The following is an 18,671-nucleotide window of genomic DNA, read 5'->3' as shown; positions in this document are numbered from 1 at the left end:
AAAACAGGACAATGAGCAATGTTGGTAGAAATATTTTAGATCTCCTCAGAAGTTGGGCTTCTCAGATAACTTCTTTGTTTTTCCTTACTTAATCTGCAGCAGTCTCTTTGATGGCTCAGGACAAGCCCAGCATGCTAACAAATTCAGTACCAAATGATGTGGACTACACAGGATTGCTGAAGGAGCACAAAACAGAGTTCTCCTATGCTGAGCCTGTAGGCTAGCCACCCAGCTGTCAGATCACCTCTTCCCATTTTCACCATTTCCCCAGCTGATTAAGCGGATAATAGAGCATTTCAGAACCACTATTTTTACTGACAGCTGTAACTTATTTCCCTTACAGCAAACAGGAGCAGAGACAGTAACATCTTCATGTTTCTGACACTAATTCTCAGCCATTGTTCAGCACAGAGAAAGAATCTGCAATGCGTAAGTCAATGAAATGGAAAAGCATTCTTCCCACTGAAAAGTCCTCACTATCCTTACTGTCTTCCTATAAAGTTTAGTGTCTGTTGATGAGATAAAAGAACTTTATGCTGATATGATTATGGATGTGTCACACTATAGGTTTTTTTTACAAGCCCAGGGAACAGTATTTCATTCACTGCCTCAGCTGAGAGCTGCTTCCTCCGCTCTGCTTGTAAGCATGAAAGCAAGAGAGGCACTTTATCCAGAATGCATTTGAAAGATCTGACAGAGAGTTATGTTCAGAACCAGATACATCACAGGCCAGGTCACTGTTGACTGAACATTATGTATGTTGTTCTCAAATTTAGAAGTGCTACTGCTTCACTTATCTGAAAATAACAGAGCAGTCAGTCTGGGCTTCTTTCAGTAAAGCACAACTATTTTCTCCTGTAATTGTCTGCACAATAGAAGTGCACATAATTCAAAATCTGCAGGGTTGCTTCCAAGTATGATCATGCATACAGTCTTCTGAAGGTTGTCAGTAAAAAAAAAAACCAAAGAAGTGAAAGGTGGAAAGAGCATGAACAGGCAAGCAGATATGAGTAACATTTTCAAAACCTGCTTAATGAAACCCAAATTTAGGAAAGTCAACAAATGCCTTTCAATCTTCTTTTAAATTATTTTTCAGGGTATAATGTTTGATTTCTGTATTAGTTTATTTTGTGCATCATCGATGCATCATCTATAACAATACTTAGCTAAAAAAATTCAAATTCAAAAATTTCAAATTCACTTTCTGCGAACATCTTCTTTAGGATTTCACTAACACAAATGTATGTAGTTTCACTGTTGCACCAGAACAGAGCAACATAAAGCCAAAAAGTCTGCTGTGGAAGAAAATTCTATCTTATTTTACCCACAGATTTTCCTAAAACTTTGGGAATAAAAAGAGGCAAGGTCTTTTAAAATATCAGTGGTTTAGTGTTGTATTTTTTTCCTCCACTAGAATATAAATAAGTCTGTTGCAACAGACGTAATCACCTCCACAATTTCAGCAAGATTTTGGTGCATTACACAAAGGAGAACAAAATTTTTAGAAATGTATTCTATGGTTAAGATCTTCAAAGTCACACATAGCTAGTAGAAGAATGGATGGATGGATGGATGGATTGGGAAGAGAGTCCAAATTCCAGTTGGATTAAGAAATATTTTCTCTAATAGAATGAACAGACAAACAAAACACTGAAAAGCTTTTCTGTGCAAGTACTCTCTTGTATATCTATTTAGTACTGAAAAAAATCTGACTTCATAATCATTATTTGAAGTTAATTCCCACCACTACCTTCCAGAGCTTTTAGATGAACTCATATCCCGGGGCAAACTGCTGGCGCAGTGTGTCACCTCCCTCTAGTTTTGCAGACTGTTATTTTGAAGCAGAATGTCTGTGAAGCTACAAGGTCAAGGTAGAGAATAGGCAATTGCTTCTTACTGAGGGAAGGGAAAAAAAAGAGTGTAGGAGCTTGAGTGATATAAAATGATAAAAGAAGAACACTGACATAAGCACATGAGAAAAAGTATGATGAGTAATTGACTTGAATGGGAGTGTTCAGGCAGCATAATATGTGCTAAAATTTTAGCAGGATTTACACCAATCCTGATCATTATTTCTGAAAAGCCAGAGCTGGCAAGGAACACCTTGAAATACTGGAAAAAAGCGAGTAAATGTTAAAACACAATTAGACTCATTCTAATAATTACAACTAAATGTGACCTTAGTATGACTGCACTGGGATATCTAGCTAAGAAAAAAATGCACTAACATGGATTCTGGAATCATGACTGTTTAATTGATTCTAGCACCAAGGTTCTGTGTTTGGAAACAGATCACTTACTACTAAACAAGGCCTACCTTTGTTATATAATACTCTAATATTAAAAATTCGCATTCTCTCCCCTAAATAAACCTGTGTGAAAGACAGGTAGAAAGCATGTTCATTTCTCAAGCCTTACTAATGAGCAGCTACAACATAATCTGAGCAGTAACGTTTCCTCCTACTCTAAAACATGTGGCTGGATGTTTTTTAAGCTTAAACACACAACAGCTTGGGCTTTAGGCTAAACAAAACATTTTGAAAATTACCTTGTTAGCGCAGGAGTGGCCATACCAGCTTGCACCCCAATAGCCATAGGGATACCTCCACACCGGATACTTCCCAGCTCCTCTGCCACTGCAATGCTATAGGAGAAGTCCAAGCCCATTCCACCATATTCTGGGGGGGAAAAAAAATAAAATCTATCATACTGATGTTATATATTCCATGGAAAAAAAAACATCTGTCACAGTGATGTTCCAAATTGGCATAAATGACAAGAAAAAAAATACTGCTATTGCAAAAACTTGCCAACTGCAATTTGCTGCTAACTTGTAAGTATTTGATTTTATCAGATTTCATTTCAGAAAAGTGATGTCACAGTTTTCTTTATAAACCCTGAACTTAAAATTCTGTATCAGGTCACCTCTGGATAAGTTACATATCATCATTACTTTTACTGGAAAGGGCAGAAAACAGTAACTGCTGCAGAAAATGACATCAACAGGGAAAATCACTTTTTTCTAAAGAAGAAATTGCCACAAAGACGTGCTTATATTATATTTGATCTCATCCCCCATTGCACTCCAGTGGAAACATCTTTCTCCCACCGAGCAATCAAGTTAGCACAAAGCAAGACCACGTGCGCATGGTGTCCACATGTGAAGTTGCCTCTGTAGCTCAAAACTCAATGTTAAACAGAAGCACAACACCAAACAGGCATACTTCATATCCTGGCACCTGGTCATTGCTGTCATTAAAGCATTTTTCATTAATACAAGGTTGATGGCCCAGGGCGTTCTTCCTCCCTGCATTCCATTCTGCAAATTCAATTAAAGAGGATATCATTCGTCATCTCCTTCCCCGGCCCAGCACTGATAAACCTCCACATAGAGTAACAGAACACTTCTATGCTTCTATGATGGATGAGGTAATTTCTATCCGTACTAAATAGCTTTTATTCCAGAGAAAATACTGTGTGAAAGAGCTGTCTGTTGGACGTCATTAGTTGACTGCATAGTAGTTATGGTTGCATAAAGTTTTCCTCCTTTTTAATCTTTTTACTCATTTGAAGGCCAGATAAGAAAATATCAAATAAACAGATATACGATTTCCCTCCCCAACACAGGGCAAAGGACCACCTTCCGTTATCATTGCTGATGTCAAGTACTATCTGAACTCACTTCTTTTCTGCTCTTAGACATTTTCAAAAAACACCATTAATTAAAATTAAAAACATCACAGTGCACACAAACACAGATGATAGTATGCTATCATCTATTTCCTGAACTCACAGAGACTGCCTTTGTGCATTCTTTTCTACAGAGAGAAGGAAAATGATAAATCGAAAAAACTAAGTGTGAAGTTCAATTTTCAGTCTGAATGGTCTGGATTATCAGAATTACACAATAGTTACCTTTCAAAATTTTTATCTGAAAATAAAGCAAGTTTCTTAAAAACATAGATAAAATTTAAATTCCTACTAGGAGATGCTGCAGTACAGTGAGAAGATAGTAACATGGGAACACCTTTAGCATGGTAGATAATCCAATTCCTTCTTATAACTACAGGAGAACTTTTAACTACTTAGTACTCAGCATGGGGAAGCAATGGGTCAGCTGGAAAACTTATTGTTATAGAAGTACTTTCTTGATAAGGAAACATTCAGCAAACTGGAAAAGCACCAGAGTTGTAATAGCCTCAGTTTTGGCACTACACAAACACTTTCCACTTGATTTTGTTTTGCTTTTAATTTTCTAAAATAATTCATCACTTTATTGCCAAACCGCAGTTTTTACTGATTTTGTCTTTTGTTTCACCTACAAAGCATTTATATTCCTTTCTGTGACACGCTTTCAGAAGTCAAACCCTTTGTTCCATGATTTACACAGAGCAAGTTCATAAAAGGGATGTTACAGACACAGCAAACCCCAAAAAGAACTGTTTTATGCAGATGTGCACCTTACACACATTCCTTGTTTGTACATTAACTCATAATATGTTATCACGTAGCAGACTTAAAATATCCTCATTTAAGAGTAGGTATTATATAGCACATTTCAAAAACAAAATGCTGCAAAAGAACAGCTCTCAAAGTGGTGATATTTGATGAATTTCCTTCGTGACAGAAGAAACAGTACAAAGACTCAGAAGCTGAGAAGCTGAGGGGGAAGCCCTAGCAAAGAATCACAGAATGGCTTGGGTTGGAAGGGACCATCAAATGATCATCTAGTTCCAAACCACAAACCATGGGCAGGGCTGCCACCCACTAGATGATGACACTCCAAAGAATTTGATTGTTGGGATGGATAACATAGGAGACAACCAGAGAAGACAGGCCAGAAAGGTTGAAGCAAGCTGCAGGAACATTACTCAAGAGGCAACATCTGAATGTATCAATTCTGCTCCAGAAGGCAAGGACAAAAGCAACTCATGGAGAAATGTACGTGCTTATAGGGATTATAATTATTATATTATATATATATTATATATTATTATATATTATTATGTATTATATTATAGATTATAGGGAGCACTTCTTTTGAAGATGTCTTGGGAGGAAGGTAGACATCATCCTCAGCACCCAAGGTGCACCATCACACACCCACACCGCACTCACCATCGCTCAGGTGGCCTATGGCAGCCCACAGCTTCCTTCAGAACAAGCACTCAGCTCACACCAAACAGAACAGCTAGATCTTCTCATTTCCACCTCCTGAAGAGATAATGGTGAACGTTGTACAAAATGAATGCTTAATTCTGAAAACAGAATTTTTACTGTTGGTGGGCAGGAGGGTTATATTCATTAGTTCTGTATACAAAATGATACTTTCTACAGTTATCTATCCAGTGCTGCAATGCTACTAGGTTGATATAATTTTCATTCAGAAAAGCAAATATTGTGCCCAGTATCATTTTTGGTGAAAAATCCATGATTAAGGCAATCAAACTAATTCCAGATTTGATTGGTTTTACTATATGTAAATATTCACATGTAAAACATTTCCAGGGTAAATACTTCATTTAAATTGAGCTGAGTGATGTTGAGAGAACTGTTTGGCTATATTTCCATTTTTAATTTGCAAGAAATACTGAAATACCAAAGTGAAGCAAAACCAGGCAGAAAGTCTAATGCACCAACATATTTATAGTTCGAAACAGGTAGAAAATGGCAACTCTGCTATATTCAAATTGTTGCTATTTTGCTGACAATAGCACAACTTCCAGCTGTTAAAAAGATTTATATGCTATCTTGTCCATTGTTCGACTTCAGGTACTTATACAAAGAAATTGAATTATAAAACTCAAACTAAGCTCATGTGAACATGCACATAAACAGAAGTTCTACACTGCAGCCTATGGGAGGGACCTGCGATGGAACAGAGGAGAAATGTAGGAGGGAAGGAGTGGTAGAGACTGGGTTGCTATGGACTAATTGCAGCCCCCACATCCCCTCCCCCTATGCTATTTGGGGCTGGGGGAGGAGATGGAGGAGCTGGCAAAGGAGTGAAGCTGAGCTTTGGAAAAAAATGTGATGTTTTGTCTGTTTTGTCTTCCCCCCCCCCCCCCCCCCCTATACAATTCTATTTTAATTGGCAATTAATTAAATTTATTTTTCCTAATCTAAATCTGCTTCAACAATGATGGTAACTGGTGAGCAATCTCTCTGCGTTTATGTCAACAATATGCTACACTGGTAAATACAGAAGACATTTTTCTCATCATGTAAAAATAGGAAACTCTGTACAAAAACAAGCGAAACAGCAGGGAAATGCACCACATGGGTCTCGGCCTAGCTAGAAGCATGGACATGTTTAAAGAGGGTCTATGACACAGCTTTAGAATGCCAGAGCAACGTATTTTAAACCAGTGGCTCACAGCAGCTGCACCAGTTACCCTCTGAGGACCAAAGACTCCCTCACAAACCTATAAGCCAGCCTTATTTTCTAAATGGTCATGAGCATGTAACACAACGAATTGCCCTAAGCACTAGCAGTGTACCATCTGCTGTATCTTCAAACTCAAGATAGCAGAGCTCTCCAGAAATCACAAAGAAAAGCTATATATATATATGTATATAGGTATATAAACATTATTACAGTGAAGGGACGGCTAAGCTGCAAAATACTGATAGCATAAAAGAAAGAAGCACAGGGAGCAGTAACTGTGTGAAAAGATGCAGCAGACACAAAAGAAAAATGAAAATCCAAGATTGCATGCTGCCCTAAGCACCAACTGATGCATCAGCCTCAACTCAGAGTAACTTGATACGATCACTGCTCAAACACCCCTCAGACTTTTTTGCCTACTTTTAAGATGATTATTTTTCCCCTTCAGAACCAACCTAACACCAACTTCACAAACATCTACTTAAACTGTTCTGCAGTTTCTTTTTTTTTTTCTTTGAGGTTAAAAAGCACAGATCCCAGTTATTATATGTTTAAATATGTCAGTCCAACTGAATACCACAGCATGAAGAAAATAGGAAACAATCACATGGAAAAATGAAATCAGGAGGTGTACTGGCTGAATATCACACCTCCTGAGCTTTGATGGCAAAATCATGCGACTTCTCATGTGATTTCTATTTGGGCGAGCTCATAAACAAGGCATAACCTTGGTTTCAAGAATATTAACTCTGCATCCTCCCTGCTGCTTGCGGCCAGTCCACCAGCATAAGCTGCCAGGGCCCTTCCACATACTGACCACACACTTTGCTCCAATCCGCTGCATTTGCACCCAGCTTAAGTTCCTAGAGTCATAGACTATCCCAAGTTGAAAGGGACCCAAAAGGATGATCCAGACCAACTCTTGGCTCCACACAGGACCATCCAAAAATCAGACCAAATATCAGGTTAAGTTTGTAGATCTTTAAGTTTATGGATTTGAGTTTTATTCCCTTTGCTCCTCTCCAGCTTGAAGGTTGCCTCCCTTCTGTCAAGCAGGCACGTTACACCAGTATCCTTCAGCAGGGCACGTGCCGACCCACTCCTCTTCACACCACCACAAATTCTCCCAGGTCCGAAGGCCTGCCTTCAGGTTATCTGTTACCCCACATACAATGTGCTTGTCCTTCCAAGGGAGTAACTGCACAGGTCTCAGCCACCTTCTTTCAAATGTCTACATTCATTCTGAACTGAACATTAATTGATTAACATTAACATTACAAATAGTCTCACTCAACAAGAGTAATGCAGGTACAGCATCTTTATGCACTGCTGGTATGCTACACAGGACTCTTCCTCTCACAAAAAGAAGAATAACACTATCACGTTACTGTGCATTGCAGCACATCTTCCTCCAAGGGGATCTGAAGAAGTGTGAAAACATAAATAGATATTTTCAGGAACCTGCAGTAAAGTACAGTGAAGTACAGACACAATATGCTGTAAGTGAACACATCACAGCAAACAGGAATCGATTAAACAGCAGATAGCAGATAGAACCCAAAGAACTCCAGTTACAAGTACATTGGCTTGTGAGGACTTTTTGGGTGTTTTCTGAAATGGTGTCAAGAGCTGAAAGCAGAAGAAACTGCACTCAGTTTTGTTGCAAATCCTCTGACCAAAAAGCAGGCTAATTATTTCCATTTCTGCAAGGCTGCGGGACACACAGCCAGTATTCAAAGCATCCAGAGCTCATTCTGGGCTCTGTGTTCTACATAAATAATTGAACTGAGAAGCAATATTATGTGAGCCAGGGATTAAACATTTATTAAATTTACTACCTATTAACATTTCTATGCCAAGACTTAACATGAAGGCTGACTATTTACCAGCTGAAAATTGCATTTAATGTTCTTTCCTACAAAAGCTTTTATTCGAATTCAAGCTGATAAGTAGCTTTTTGGGAACTCATATTTGTCTGAGAAGGAAAATGTTAGCCAGTCAGCTCACAAGGTCACATCCAAAGACATAAATTTTTACTAGATCACATGTTCCAAAACTTTCAATCTCCACAAGGCATTATAAACTGAAAGGGTGCGTAAAGAAATTTGAGAAACGCTGGCTTTGAAAAAACTCCAGCAGAAAAAGGCTTTAGGAATGCGTGTAGCGAATAAAACAATGAAGTTTGGATATGCTTTGGAGCCAGCAAAGTCAGCTGAGGTTTAGTTCAGCAGCACAGGATTCAAAACAAAAACCCACCACAGGAGGCTTCCACAGAACTTCAATTAGTGCAGGTGGGCAGGATCAAGAGGTATTCCAGTGGCTGAATTCCCAAAGTCCATGAGGAGCTGGGCCCAGATACCAAACCCTACTATGCCTCCCAGAACACCTGTCACACTGTAGATCAACACATTCTTAGCATAGTCACAGACAACTATGAACTGATGTCCCTCTGTCATTAGGTAAAACAAAACAACACAAGAGAATCCCTATTTCTGAGCACATTTTCAGTTTTCCAGGAAACATGAGTATGAACTCAGACTTAAAACAACAACAACAACAACAACAAGAAAAGTGAACAAATTCTTTATGACATGAAATTCCATTCCCATTTCAGTTCATTTGTTTGTTTGTTTTTCTCAAGTAAAATATAAAAGAAATTTCATAATTAAAAAAAAGAAAAATCTGGGATGAAAGTGGAAGATTTTGCAATGTCAAAACAGTGCGTTTCCTCCTTTTCTCCATCAAAATCAACATTTTGATAAGTGACATTTCCCTACTTGATCTATGCTCAGTAATTTTAATGGAAAAAAATTAATTGAAAACTTTGTCTGTTGAGTATGGACAAACACTTTAAGCACTAATCCAGAACTCAAAGTATCTGTTTTAGTTCTCATTTCTACCTCTGATGTTGTGTACATCCTTTCCCTTACAATGCTAGCCATGTTATATAGTAAAATAGATCATCCTTCTCCATTTTTAAAAAAGCTAACACAACAGAATTCTAATCTGAACTACAATCTCCAATGGGAAATATATTATCTCACTATTTTCTTTTATTTACCTTGAAATTGGAGGGCATGTCTTATAGGAGACACTGACCACAGGTGAAAGGACTTCCAGTACAGCTCAAAGCATGCCAGAAATCAAATCCTTCGTCCAACACTGTTTTCTTCAAAAGAACTTTCTACTCAAAATATTATGTAATTTCTACAAACAGTCCATCATCTTTGGTGCTATACTACAAAATAAATTATTCAGATTATCTGTCTATTCTTTTTGAATTGGTTCTTAAATCAGTGACAATCAGCGTTGAAGGCAGTTACAGCCAGGAAAAGCAAGGCATTCCAAGTGGAAATGACAGCACCCAGCTGCAGAGCCGACAAAGCTGTAGCATGGTTCACTAATCAAAAAACATGTCAAGCTATTACATACCTAAGAGGTAATTTTCCAACTGACACAATGAGGTATGTAACATATAGATCGAATACTCTGTGATAGAAGGAACTTCTCTGTTCTTTTCTGTAGAAAAATGGGATGAGTTTTTAAAAAAAAACACATCCACAGAAAAGCCTATCTTGTATAAGTACCTTTTTTAGTACATAGTTTAACTGTAATTTTTTACAATGGAAAAAGAACATTGATTTAGCCTGTAGGAAATTTAACTCTGTAGGAAATTGCATCTGCAGTTCTGAATGTTTAAATGCTTGCAGCTAAAGTCAAACCTGTTCTAATTGTGAATACTTTCTGTAAAACTTAGCCTTCAGGAACTTGAGCAGGCATGTTCAGCATGCAGCTGTCACTCAGGAGCTCCAAGAATGTCAGAGGCCACCTATTAATTTCAATCTTTCTTTTTTTTTTTTAAGTAGCTACACAATAAATCTTATCTTAAATTCACATTGTTAAAATTTCACACTGGAGTAACAGCATTAAATGTATTCTTCAGGAAAACAATGCCTTGACTATATAGTCACATGGTACATTTGCAAAGAAATTAAATTTTATTGCATATGCTGAATAATTCTGGTGAAGCATATTAAATCAAAACACACGTTGCACTGCATATATCTCTATTTATGGGATGACTCCGAAACCAAGCTTTAAAGCATTCACATTCAAAAATAAAAGCAACAAAAAGAGTTTGTAGGTATAGAAGAAATTCCCCAAAAATAGGAAATTGTTGGAGGAGGTGCTGGAAAACCTGTCTTAGAAGTGCTGCCAAATACTTGAGCAGTTACCTTCGTGGCTCCATGATCTCACCAGTAACACACCTTCCTTTCACATCACAGGAGAACTACTAGTAGAGCTGGAGCCATCACCAGCCTTCCCACATCACTCTCACACATCTACTGGTAGATGGAAATTGGGGATGATGGGGGAGGGCTTGCTCATGATGGAAAACGCTCTTGTCAAAACTACATACTAAAACTACTGGCTTTTAAGTTTGTGTTGTACCATGCACTTTCCACTAGATCTAGCTCATTGCAAAACAACTTGAAAAACACAACAGGCTTGGCAGCCATCCAGCAGGCAGCAAGGGTTTATGGCACTGTCATGTGTGCTGTCTGTAACTGAGTAAACGAAACATCTGAAACCACAAAGACAGGGTCATCTTGTGGGTATGTAGGTGTAGGAATCTTCAGAAACAGAACCCACAATTATAAAATTAGCATATGAAGGCTTTTTGGCAGGTGTTTGAGAGTTACATCTCTTTCCATCTCAAACGCTCTCCATGCCAACATTTTCAGAGGCATTATTTTGGAAACACATCCAACAGCCAACAGCCACAGGAGAGTTTCTGTGCTCTCCCAGCTGCCTCCAGCCAGCTGTGACACCACCGGCTGCTGCAGCCCAGGCCCTCACTGAGCACAGCAGGGCAGCAGCAATGGGAGCAGCGCAGGACTGCATCACACAGGTACACTTCGTTGTGGTTGCACAGCTCACCGGGCAGCTCCTCCACTAAGGCTGCACAGCAGCCTCTATTTCTCCATCCCCATGGTCTTCTAGATACTATTTCAGTTTTAAAAGTATTTTCCATCACCTTGTTCTTACTCAAAGCTAACAGTGAGCAGAGAAGCAGTGGTTGTCCCTCCTTTCTCTCAGCTACGTAATAATCCTGAATCGTGAAGAATGAGAAATTCCACACCCAAACCATTAATTTACACTCAGCTCTCCCTATACATTCCAAGTAGTTGAGGATAGAACAAAACCACTGTTCTTTGAAGGCTGAAAGGCTTCAAAATTATCAGTAAGGTTTGAGATCATGCTATACTTCACGGAAACAGCAGGAAAGTTATAAGCACTATTCCTCTAATGTGAAGCTGAAATTCTCTTTCCATTATAAAAAATAAAATAAAAAAATAGAAAATTAAATTATATTTAAATTAAAGTGGAAAATTTTTTTTATGTCTGAAAAAGATCACAGTACCTCCTAGGCTACAGCCTGGTCACTTTGGGTCAGGGGACATAAAACAAATCAAGCAGGAACTAAAGCACATTTTCTTATTTCAGAAAATTAAGAAACAAAATAAAATACTGGCTCTTTTTAAGTATTTATTTTTTGCTTAAAGTATGCCAACATGGTAATGCCAACTGTAATAACAATACTATAGACTTTCTCTGTTTTTATTACTACACTGCATACTGGTGAAGAGTTTTTTATTTCTTGTTTGAAAACCTTCTCATGTTCTGACTGTAGCTAATCCTTATTTCTGAATTTTAGAGTAATATTGATAAAGAATAGACTAAATTGAGAATGAATTAATTGAAGCATGACATGAAAAATGCACCAAATACAAGCTTACCTAAAGAGTAGGCTAAAACACCGACCTTATCAATTACACTTCCCAACAAACTGAGGCACTATTTTCAGAATTTTAAGGTTTACACAAAAGAATCAGATCCATTTTCTTATTATGACATTTCTTCTTATGTGTTAGGAATATTGTCATAAAGAAAGAAAAAAAAAACACCAAAAAAACAAAATAAGAGAAGAAAGAGGGAAAAAGAGAAAAAAAAGAAAGAAAGAAAGAGAAAGAAAATGAAAGTAAAAAAGAAAGAAGAAAAAGAGAGAGGGAGGGAGGGAAGGAAAGAGGGAAGGAAGAAGGGAAGGAGGAAAGAAGGGAGGAAGGAAGGAGAGGAGGGAGGAAGGGAGAGCCCAGCACTGGGTAATGCTGAGCATGGAGCCCTCACCTTGCAAATGTAGGGTGCGCCTAACAGCGGATGGCTTCTGATGACAAAACTGTGTTTAAACAAAAGGGAGCAAACACCCCTACCTCTCACCCTCGCTTACACGATCATCCACCTTCATTTTTCATCCCCTTGCATAAGCAGAGCGGCCTTTTGCACATCTTTTCAATAAATGGCCAGTGAGGCAATTCTGTGGAAGCTAACATACCATCAACTTTCTTTTAGAACATCTTACTACTTAGAAAACAACCTTTAGTGATGACATCATGATCCATAAAGCTGATAAAAAGGCATAGAAGTGGAAGGCATGGAAGGAGAAAGTAATTCAGAAAAATTACTTCTGTAATTTAAATTACTGTGTAGTTTTTGATCCATACAGAACGATAGATGCTGCAAGACTTAAAGAGGTGTGATAAGTAAGTCTCTTGATAGAGGAATTACAAGGTTTTGCTGCAAACTTGGAAAAGACCCAAGATCTAAAAAAAGACCCAACAAACCTGAATCTGGGAAGAAGGTAATTATTTAAGGCAAACAATAGAGGAATAATTTCAGAGAAGTACACGGGGAAGGAAGGCAGACAGATGGGTGGAGTGATGCTGTCCATCACAGAGAAGTACAGGGAAGGAAGCATCCTGGCTGTTGTATTTTATTTTTAACCTTAATTAAGAGAATCAAGGAATGGAAGGAAATACGAATCCTCCTGGGCAATATGGTATGTGCTGTAACTAGAGATTCCTCTTGGTAAAGGAAACCCTTAGCATAGGTGAACTACTGCCCCTTCTGAAAGCAGAAGTCATCAGGAAAAGAATTTCTTACTCCTGGCACAGAGGTGATGGTCACTCCATCCTGCTCTCAGCATCACTGCCGCTGTTCCTGCCCAAACATCATTTAGGTTGGATATTAGGAAAAACTTCTCAGAAAGAGCAGTGAGGCACTGGAATAGGCTGCCCAGGGACATGATGGAGTCACCGTCCCTGGAGGTGTTCAAGAACCATGTATGTGGCACTGAGGGACATGGTCAGTGAGCATGGTGGGGATGGGTTGGTGGTTGGACTAGGTGATCTTAGTGGTCTTTTCCAACCTTAATGATTCTATGATTTACCTCCTGTTACTTATCCTTCCCACAGCACCCAGTCACAATATCTGCATTGTGCCTGCAAGAGCTAGGAAATATCTGCTACTAAGAAGTCTTCTAGACTGTTACCTGAGCCTTCTAAATAAGAGAAAAGCCACTTTTAGGGGTGTTGGTGGTTGTTCCATAAAGTGTACTTTAAGTCTTCTGATCCCATAGACAGTCTAACTTAATTGTGGCTGAATGAGCTGTCACAGGGAATGACCATAAGGCTGATCTCTTATCTTTTTTTCTGTTTACACTTAAGATTACTTCTCATTATTCTTGTGATAAATGACTTTACATCTTCCACTACTTTCAATAACACCCCAAGACAGATTTCTTTTAAAATAATATTAAAAAAAAGTCAAAAAACCCAACCATAATGTTTTAAAGAAATTCACAAAAGAATTCACTGAAAATTTATTCCTGAACTTAAAAATTATTTAAAATATATTGCAAATAATTCAATTTATAAAGAAATTACTGGAAATAATTCAGCCATAAATTGACTGTCTTTCTATCTGCCTGCTAATTGAGAACAAGTTTCTAAACATATATGTGAAACTGTTTAATAACACCTTCTCTAAACAAATATACGGAGATAATGAAGACAAATTGTCTGTTGTCAGTAACAACCTGAGATTCACTTTTCACTATCCACTGTGAAAAGTGACATTGTCCACTGAGAAGAGATTTTTATTCGTGTCTGCATCCACCTACAAAGGAAAATGTTTTTGCTGTTGATTACAAAACAAAAAGACAGACTTGAGAACAAGAGAAATAAAGCCAAGAAACTCTACAGATATGTTAAATGCAAAATTAGTGCATGTAGATTAAAGAATATTAATTTCTTGAATTTTTAGCTATATAGTTCTTAAGTAGTAATGTTGACCATATAACAAACTGTTTTTATCCTTACTGCCTTTCCTAAACTAAGGTATGAAAACTTGATTTGAAATGACTCATTGCATTGCTATTTCATTGTTATTTTAAAGGCAGAACCTTTACAGTAATTTCTGAGTTCCATGGAAAAAAGTATTAATTTAAAAATCAGAAAAAAAATAGGAAAAAAAATCATAACAAATTAGATAGTTTCGCAACATAAAAAGCATCACAGACAGTGATGCCCTAAGGACAAGATGTCACAAATGCAGCTGATTCTGAACACATTTCTGTCACCTTGAAAAGACCACACAGTGTGAAGTTACCACTCTGCACCAGCTCCAAAAATGAATGTTGCTGCCTGAAGTCTGCTGATGATGGCACTCCTTCAAACACTTGTCAACATATGTGTATTGGTATGGTTATTAGTACAGTGGCTTTTGGTCATTCCTCCTATTACCTTCACTCCATGACTGAAGTCGTGATTCAGAAGAAGGTAGATAATCCAGCAGCCAGAAGATGAAAATAGAAAAACTAAGTCTTGACATAAGACACAGATTTTCAACAGGGAGGCTAGGTAATAGGTAACCACTACAATAATCTTGCCACATAGCGTGCCTTAGCATGCCAGCCACTCCCCTATGTAACTTCCAGTGTGGTACCATTTAAAGCACATACAGACATAAACAACATTTCAACTGCCTTCCATTGTTTTTTGACACATTTATTTTTTTTTTCCCAGTAATTATCCAAGTGTATAGCCAAGAAGTTTGTTATTCTTCACCAACTTTTTGCACGCATCTTGGATATGACCCATAGAGATCCAAAGGGCAAAGGCCAAACCTGCTTCTCTAATTTATCCACAAGTACCAGATTTGATTATTTGATTTCTCATGGAACTTAATTATCTACATTAAACCTGAAGTTGGATGACATACGCAAGCAGCTCCCTGCTTGCCATTAAATCTGAATTAAAGAATCAAAGAAATTAAAGAATCCCATAAGCTCTAGAAGAGCTTATATTCTCCTGGCATTTAATACACATGGCATGTCTCTAGCAGTAAGTTTTCCAGCTTTTAGTGAGTATGTGAAAATCTCAGTTTTGCCTAGAATCATTGAATCATAAAATCATAGAATGATTTGAGTTGGAAGGGACCTTTAAGACCATCTAGTTCCAACTCCCTTGCTATGGGCAGGGACAAGGCAGGGACACCTTCCTCTAGACCAGGTTGCTCAGAGCCCCATCCAGCCTGGCCTGGAATGTCTCCAGGGAGGGGGCACAAATGATCTGCTGGCAGTTTTTCTTTCTCTGTCATAAGCAGTTCCTCCTTCTCTCATCTGTGCCTGACATGCACAGGAATCACCCACGCCTTTAATCACTCCCTACCTCAGCTATGGAGCTCTCTAATTGCTCCTACAAATCAGCTCTTTGATCTTTCTGCACTTCTTCCCTGAACTCATTACAGTTTGCCAGAAACTTTCAGGCCAAGACATGCCCGAACAAGAGGTGCTATCCCAATTTCATTCAGTGTCAGTAAAATAAACTGTTAATTTTGGACTTGAGTTCTTTTGTAGATGCAAATTCCCTTAAGCACAGGAAAAATGGGCTTCCTCTTTTTTAAGCTTTCACTAGCGATCATGGTGATGACTCTCGCAATATGTGCGGCACAGAGCTTCAGAGCTGCAGGCAGCAGCCTTGTAGCAAAGAGAAAAATGAAAATAAAGAGGGAATGAAATTCTGCTCACGCTTGCATAAAAAGACACTGATAGACTTCTGACAGCAGAGAGCGGATCGGTGCTGGTTACTGAGCTCAGAGGTCTTCTAATGGCAGAGGCACTCCTGCACCACAGCAAAGCTTTCCAACAGCCAAACAAAAGCAGCATTCAAAAATATAACTTTTGCAGATTGAAAGATAGTTTATTAAAAAGTTTGAAATCAAGCTCACTATTTAAAAAAATTTAACTCTAGCAAAGAATAATAAAAAGTCAGTGTTTTTTGGAATTTTTTATTTGTGCAAAATGAAAGCAACGTAAGAAATAAAGCTGACTGAGCTAAATGAATGAAACCAGACTTAAGTTCCTTTTATTGCCACTAGGTACAGCATGAGCCAGGAAAAGCTCCTCCAAGAAAGATGCCAACAGCCACCCTTGGTCTCCCACGTGTTTCAGGGGACAGTTCTGCTTCCTTCATGGGGAAAGCATTACAGTTTGATGTTGAGAGACAAATGTGGAACAGCTCCAGCTCTGAGGTTAGAAGGAAGAACAAACCCTTAGAGCATGCTGCAGCAACACCTCCTGCGCCTGCAGTCTCTCCACCAACAAATGACCTCTGATCAATAAAGAAGACGGCTTCAGACTAAAACCACAGGCAGGAACCAAGCAATCAGCAGGAAACAAAACAAACAAACAAAAAAAACCCCACAGCATTATTTTGGGGAAAAAAAATCACAATTTTGCTTTTCCTTCTGAAAGTGAGAGATCTAAGTCCCCGCTTCTCATGCTCTCCTGAGCACATCAAGAGTCTCCGGTGTATGTTCTTAATGTAATGCTCTCTGAGATTACTTAGCAAACGTTTGCACAGAACTGCAATAACTACAGAGCATGAGTAAGTTTCCTCACTGTAACCAATCTGGCAAGTTCCCAAATTTCACTATGACACACTTATTGCAAATGTACAGTAATTTCCAGCTGCTCAGCAGTGAGAATGCAGACTTTAAGAGAATGTAATTCTTCACTGAAGTTTCACAAGCTGACAAACTTCTTGCAAACACTTCTCCAACCAGCAGTACCTTCACAGCCAAGGAAAAGGCACCCAACCCTGTCACAAATAGGCCTTCCCCACTGGCCACTCACACCTGGAAACCTGACCAGGAAAGGGCCTCAGGAAAAAGATTTGATGTTCAACGGCAGTGCAATTGCCTTCCCATTTAAAATTCACATTAAAACAAACAAAAATGTCCAATGTGCTTAGTTAAAGCCTGGACAATATATGTACATGTGTCTTAAGACAATATTTTTATCATAGAATATTCCGACTTGGAAGAGACCCACAAGGATCACTGATTCCAACTCCTGGCTCCACAAGAACCACCCAAACAAGCTATACATATTACCCATCTCTAAGCCTCTCTCGCTCATGTTAAAAACACCATCACAGAACAGCAGCACTGAGGACTCCCTTGGTGCTCCTGGCAGGACACTGCTATGCCACCCACCTTTCTCTGCTCTGCAGATGACAACGAGGGGACCCAAAGGAAAGTGGGAGCTGTGCCTGACATCACCTCCACACCTCAGCTCCAGCCCCAACCTGCATCGCACCCTGGGTCTTTAGAGAGAGTGGCTTCCCACTGTCAGCCATCTGCAGTTCCGAGTAATTAGCAGGCAGTGCATTAGTTCAATTAGTTTCAAATTAAGTCTTTTAAAAACTCACGGAGAATTACAGCAATGAAGCCATGCTAATTAAATATTGAAGCAACGAGTGGAAATAAGTATCAGGGGAGAGTTCTTTATGCCCCACTCCCATTGCTCAAAGGATTTAAGGGCATTTACTGGAACGCATTAATTGGTTCAGTGGGCTCCTTCTTTACCCTTAACTTTTCTTTAACATATCTGGGCTGTGTAAAATATGTATAAATACATGAATAATGCATAAGGCACTGCTACTGAAAAGATCTTCATAAAGATTTCCTTAGGAAACATAACTGCAGCTAAACCTTTTCTAAAATGTCGGAAAAGCTTCATTGCTGTGTAACTAACACAGAAGAAGTACATTCAGCAATAATAGTATACAATCTGAAAGCAATACTGAAACACTGTGTGAACAACGTGTGCATTATATAGAAAAAAAGCACTCCTCCAAAAAATAACACAATTATTCTTCACCCAATAACCAATATATGAAGTAGCCCACAAATATAAAGTGAGAAGCATATTTCATGAAAAATGAATCAGATGGGTAACTCGACAGTGATCACTGAAATACAGAGGATAAAACCGCCACTGAAAGTGGAAAAGGGGATGAAAATCTTTTCTGTAAATATTTATGGCATCAATGACGAGCAATCATTGTTAAATTCTGCATTCCAAATCTAAAAGAATTAC

General features: G+C 38.5%; 1 protein-coding gene across 3 annotated transcripts in view; it reads right to left on the bottom strand.

Moving 5' to 3' along the window:
• The window catches only part of LOC100540124 (putative acyl-CoA dehydrogenase 6), an 81,084-nt gene that overhangs the window by 31,949 nt on the left and 30,464 nt on the right, over positions 1-18,671 (bottom strand). For all 3 annotated transcript variants that reach the window (XM_085227451.1, XM_085227450.1, XM_085227449.1), the window contains exon 3: positions 2,549-2,678. In XM_085227451.1, the coding sequence (XP_085083577.1) occupies positions 2,549-2,678 (130 nt within the window). The remainder of the gene's footprint in view (positions 1-2,548; positions 2,679-18,671) is intronic.

Source organism: Meleagris gallopavo, chromosome 6 (genome assembly GCF_905368555.1).
Source record: "Meleagris gallopavo chromosome 6, MGAL_WU_HG_1.1, whole genome shotgun sequence".
Classification (NCBI taxonomy): domain Eukaryota; kingdom Metazoa; phylum Chordata; class Aves; order Galliformes; family Phasianidae; genus Meleagris; species Meleagris gallopavo.
The sequence above is the reverse complement of the archived record's forward strand: the minus strand, read 5'-3'. Positions and strand labels throughout refer to the sequence as shown.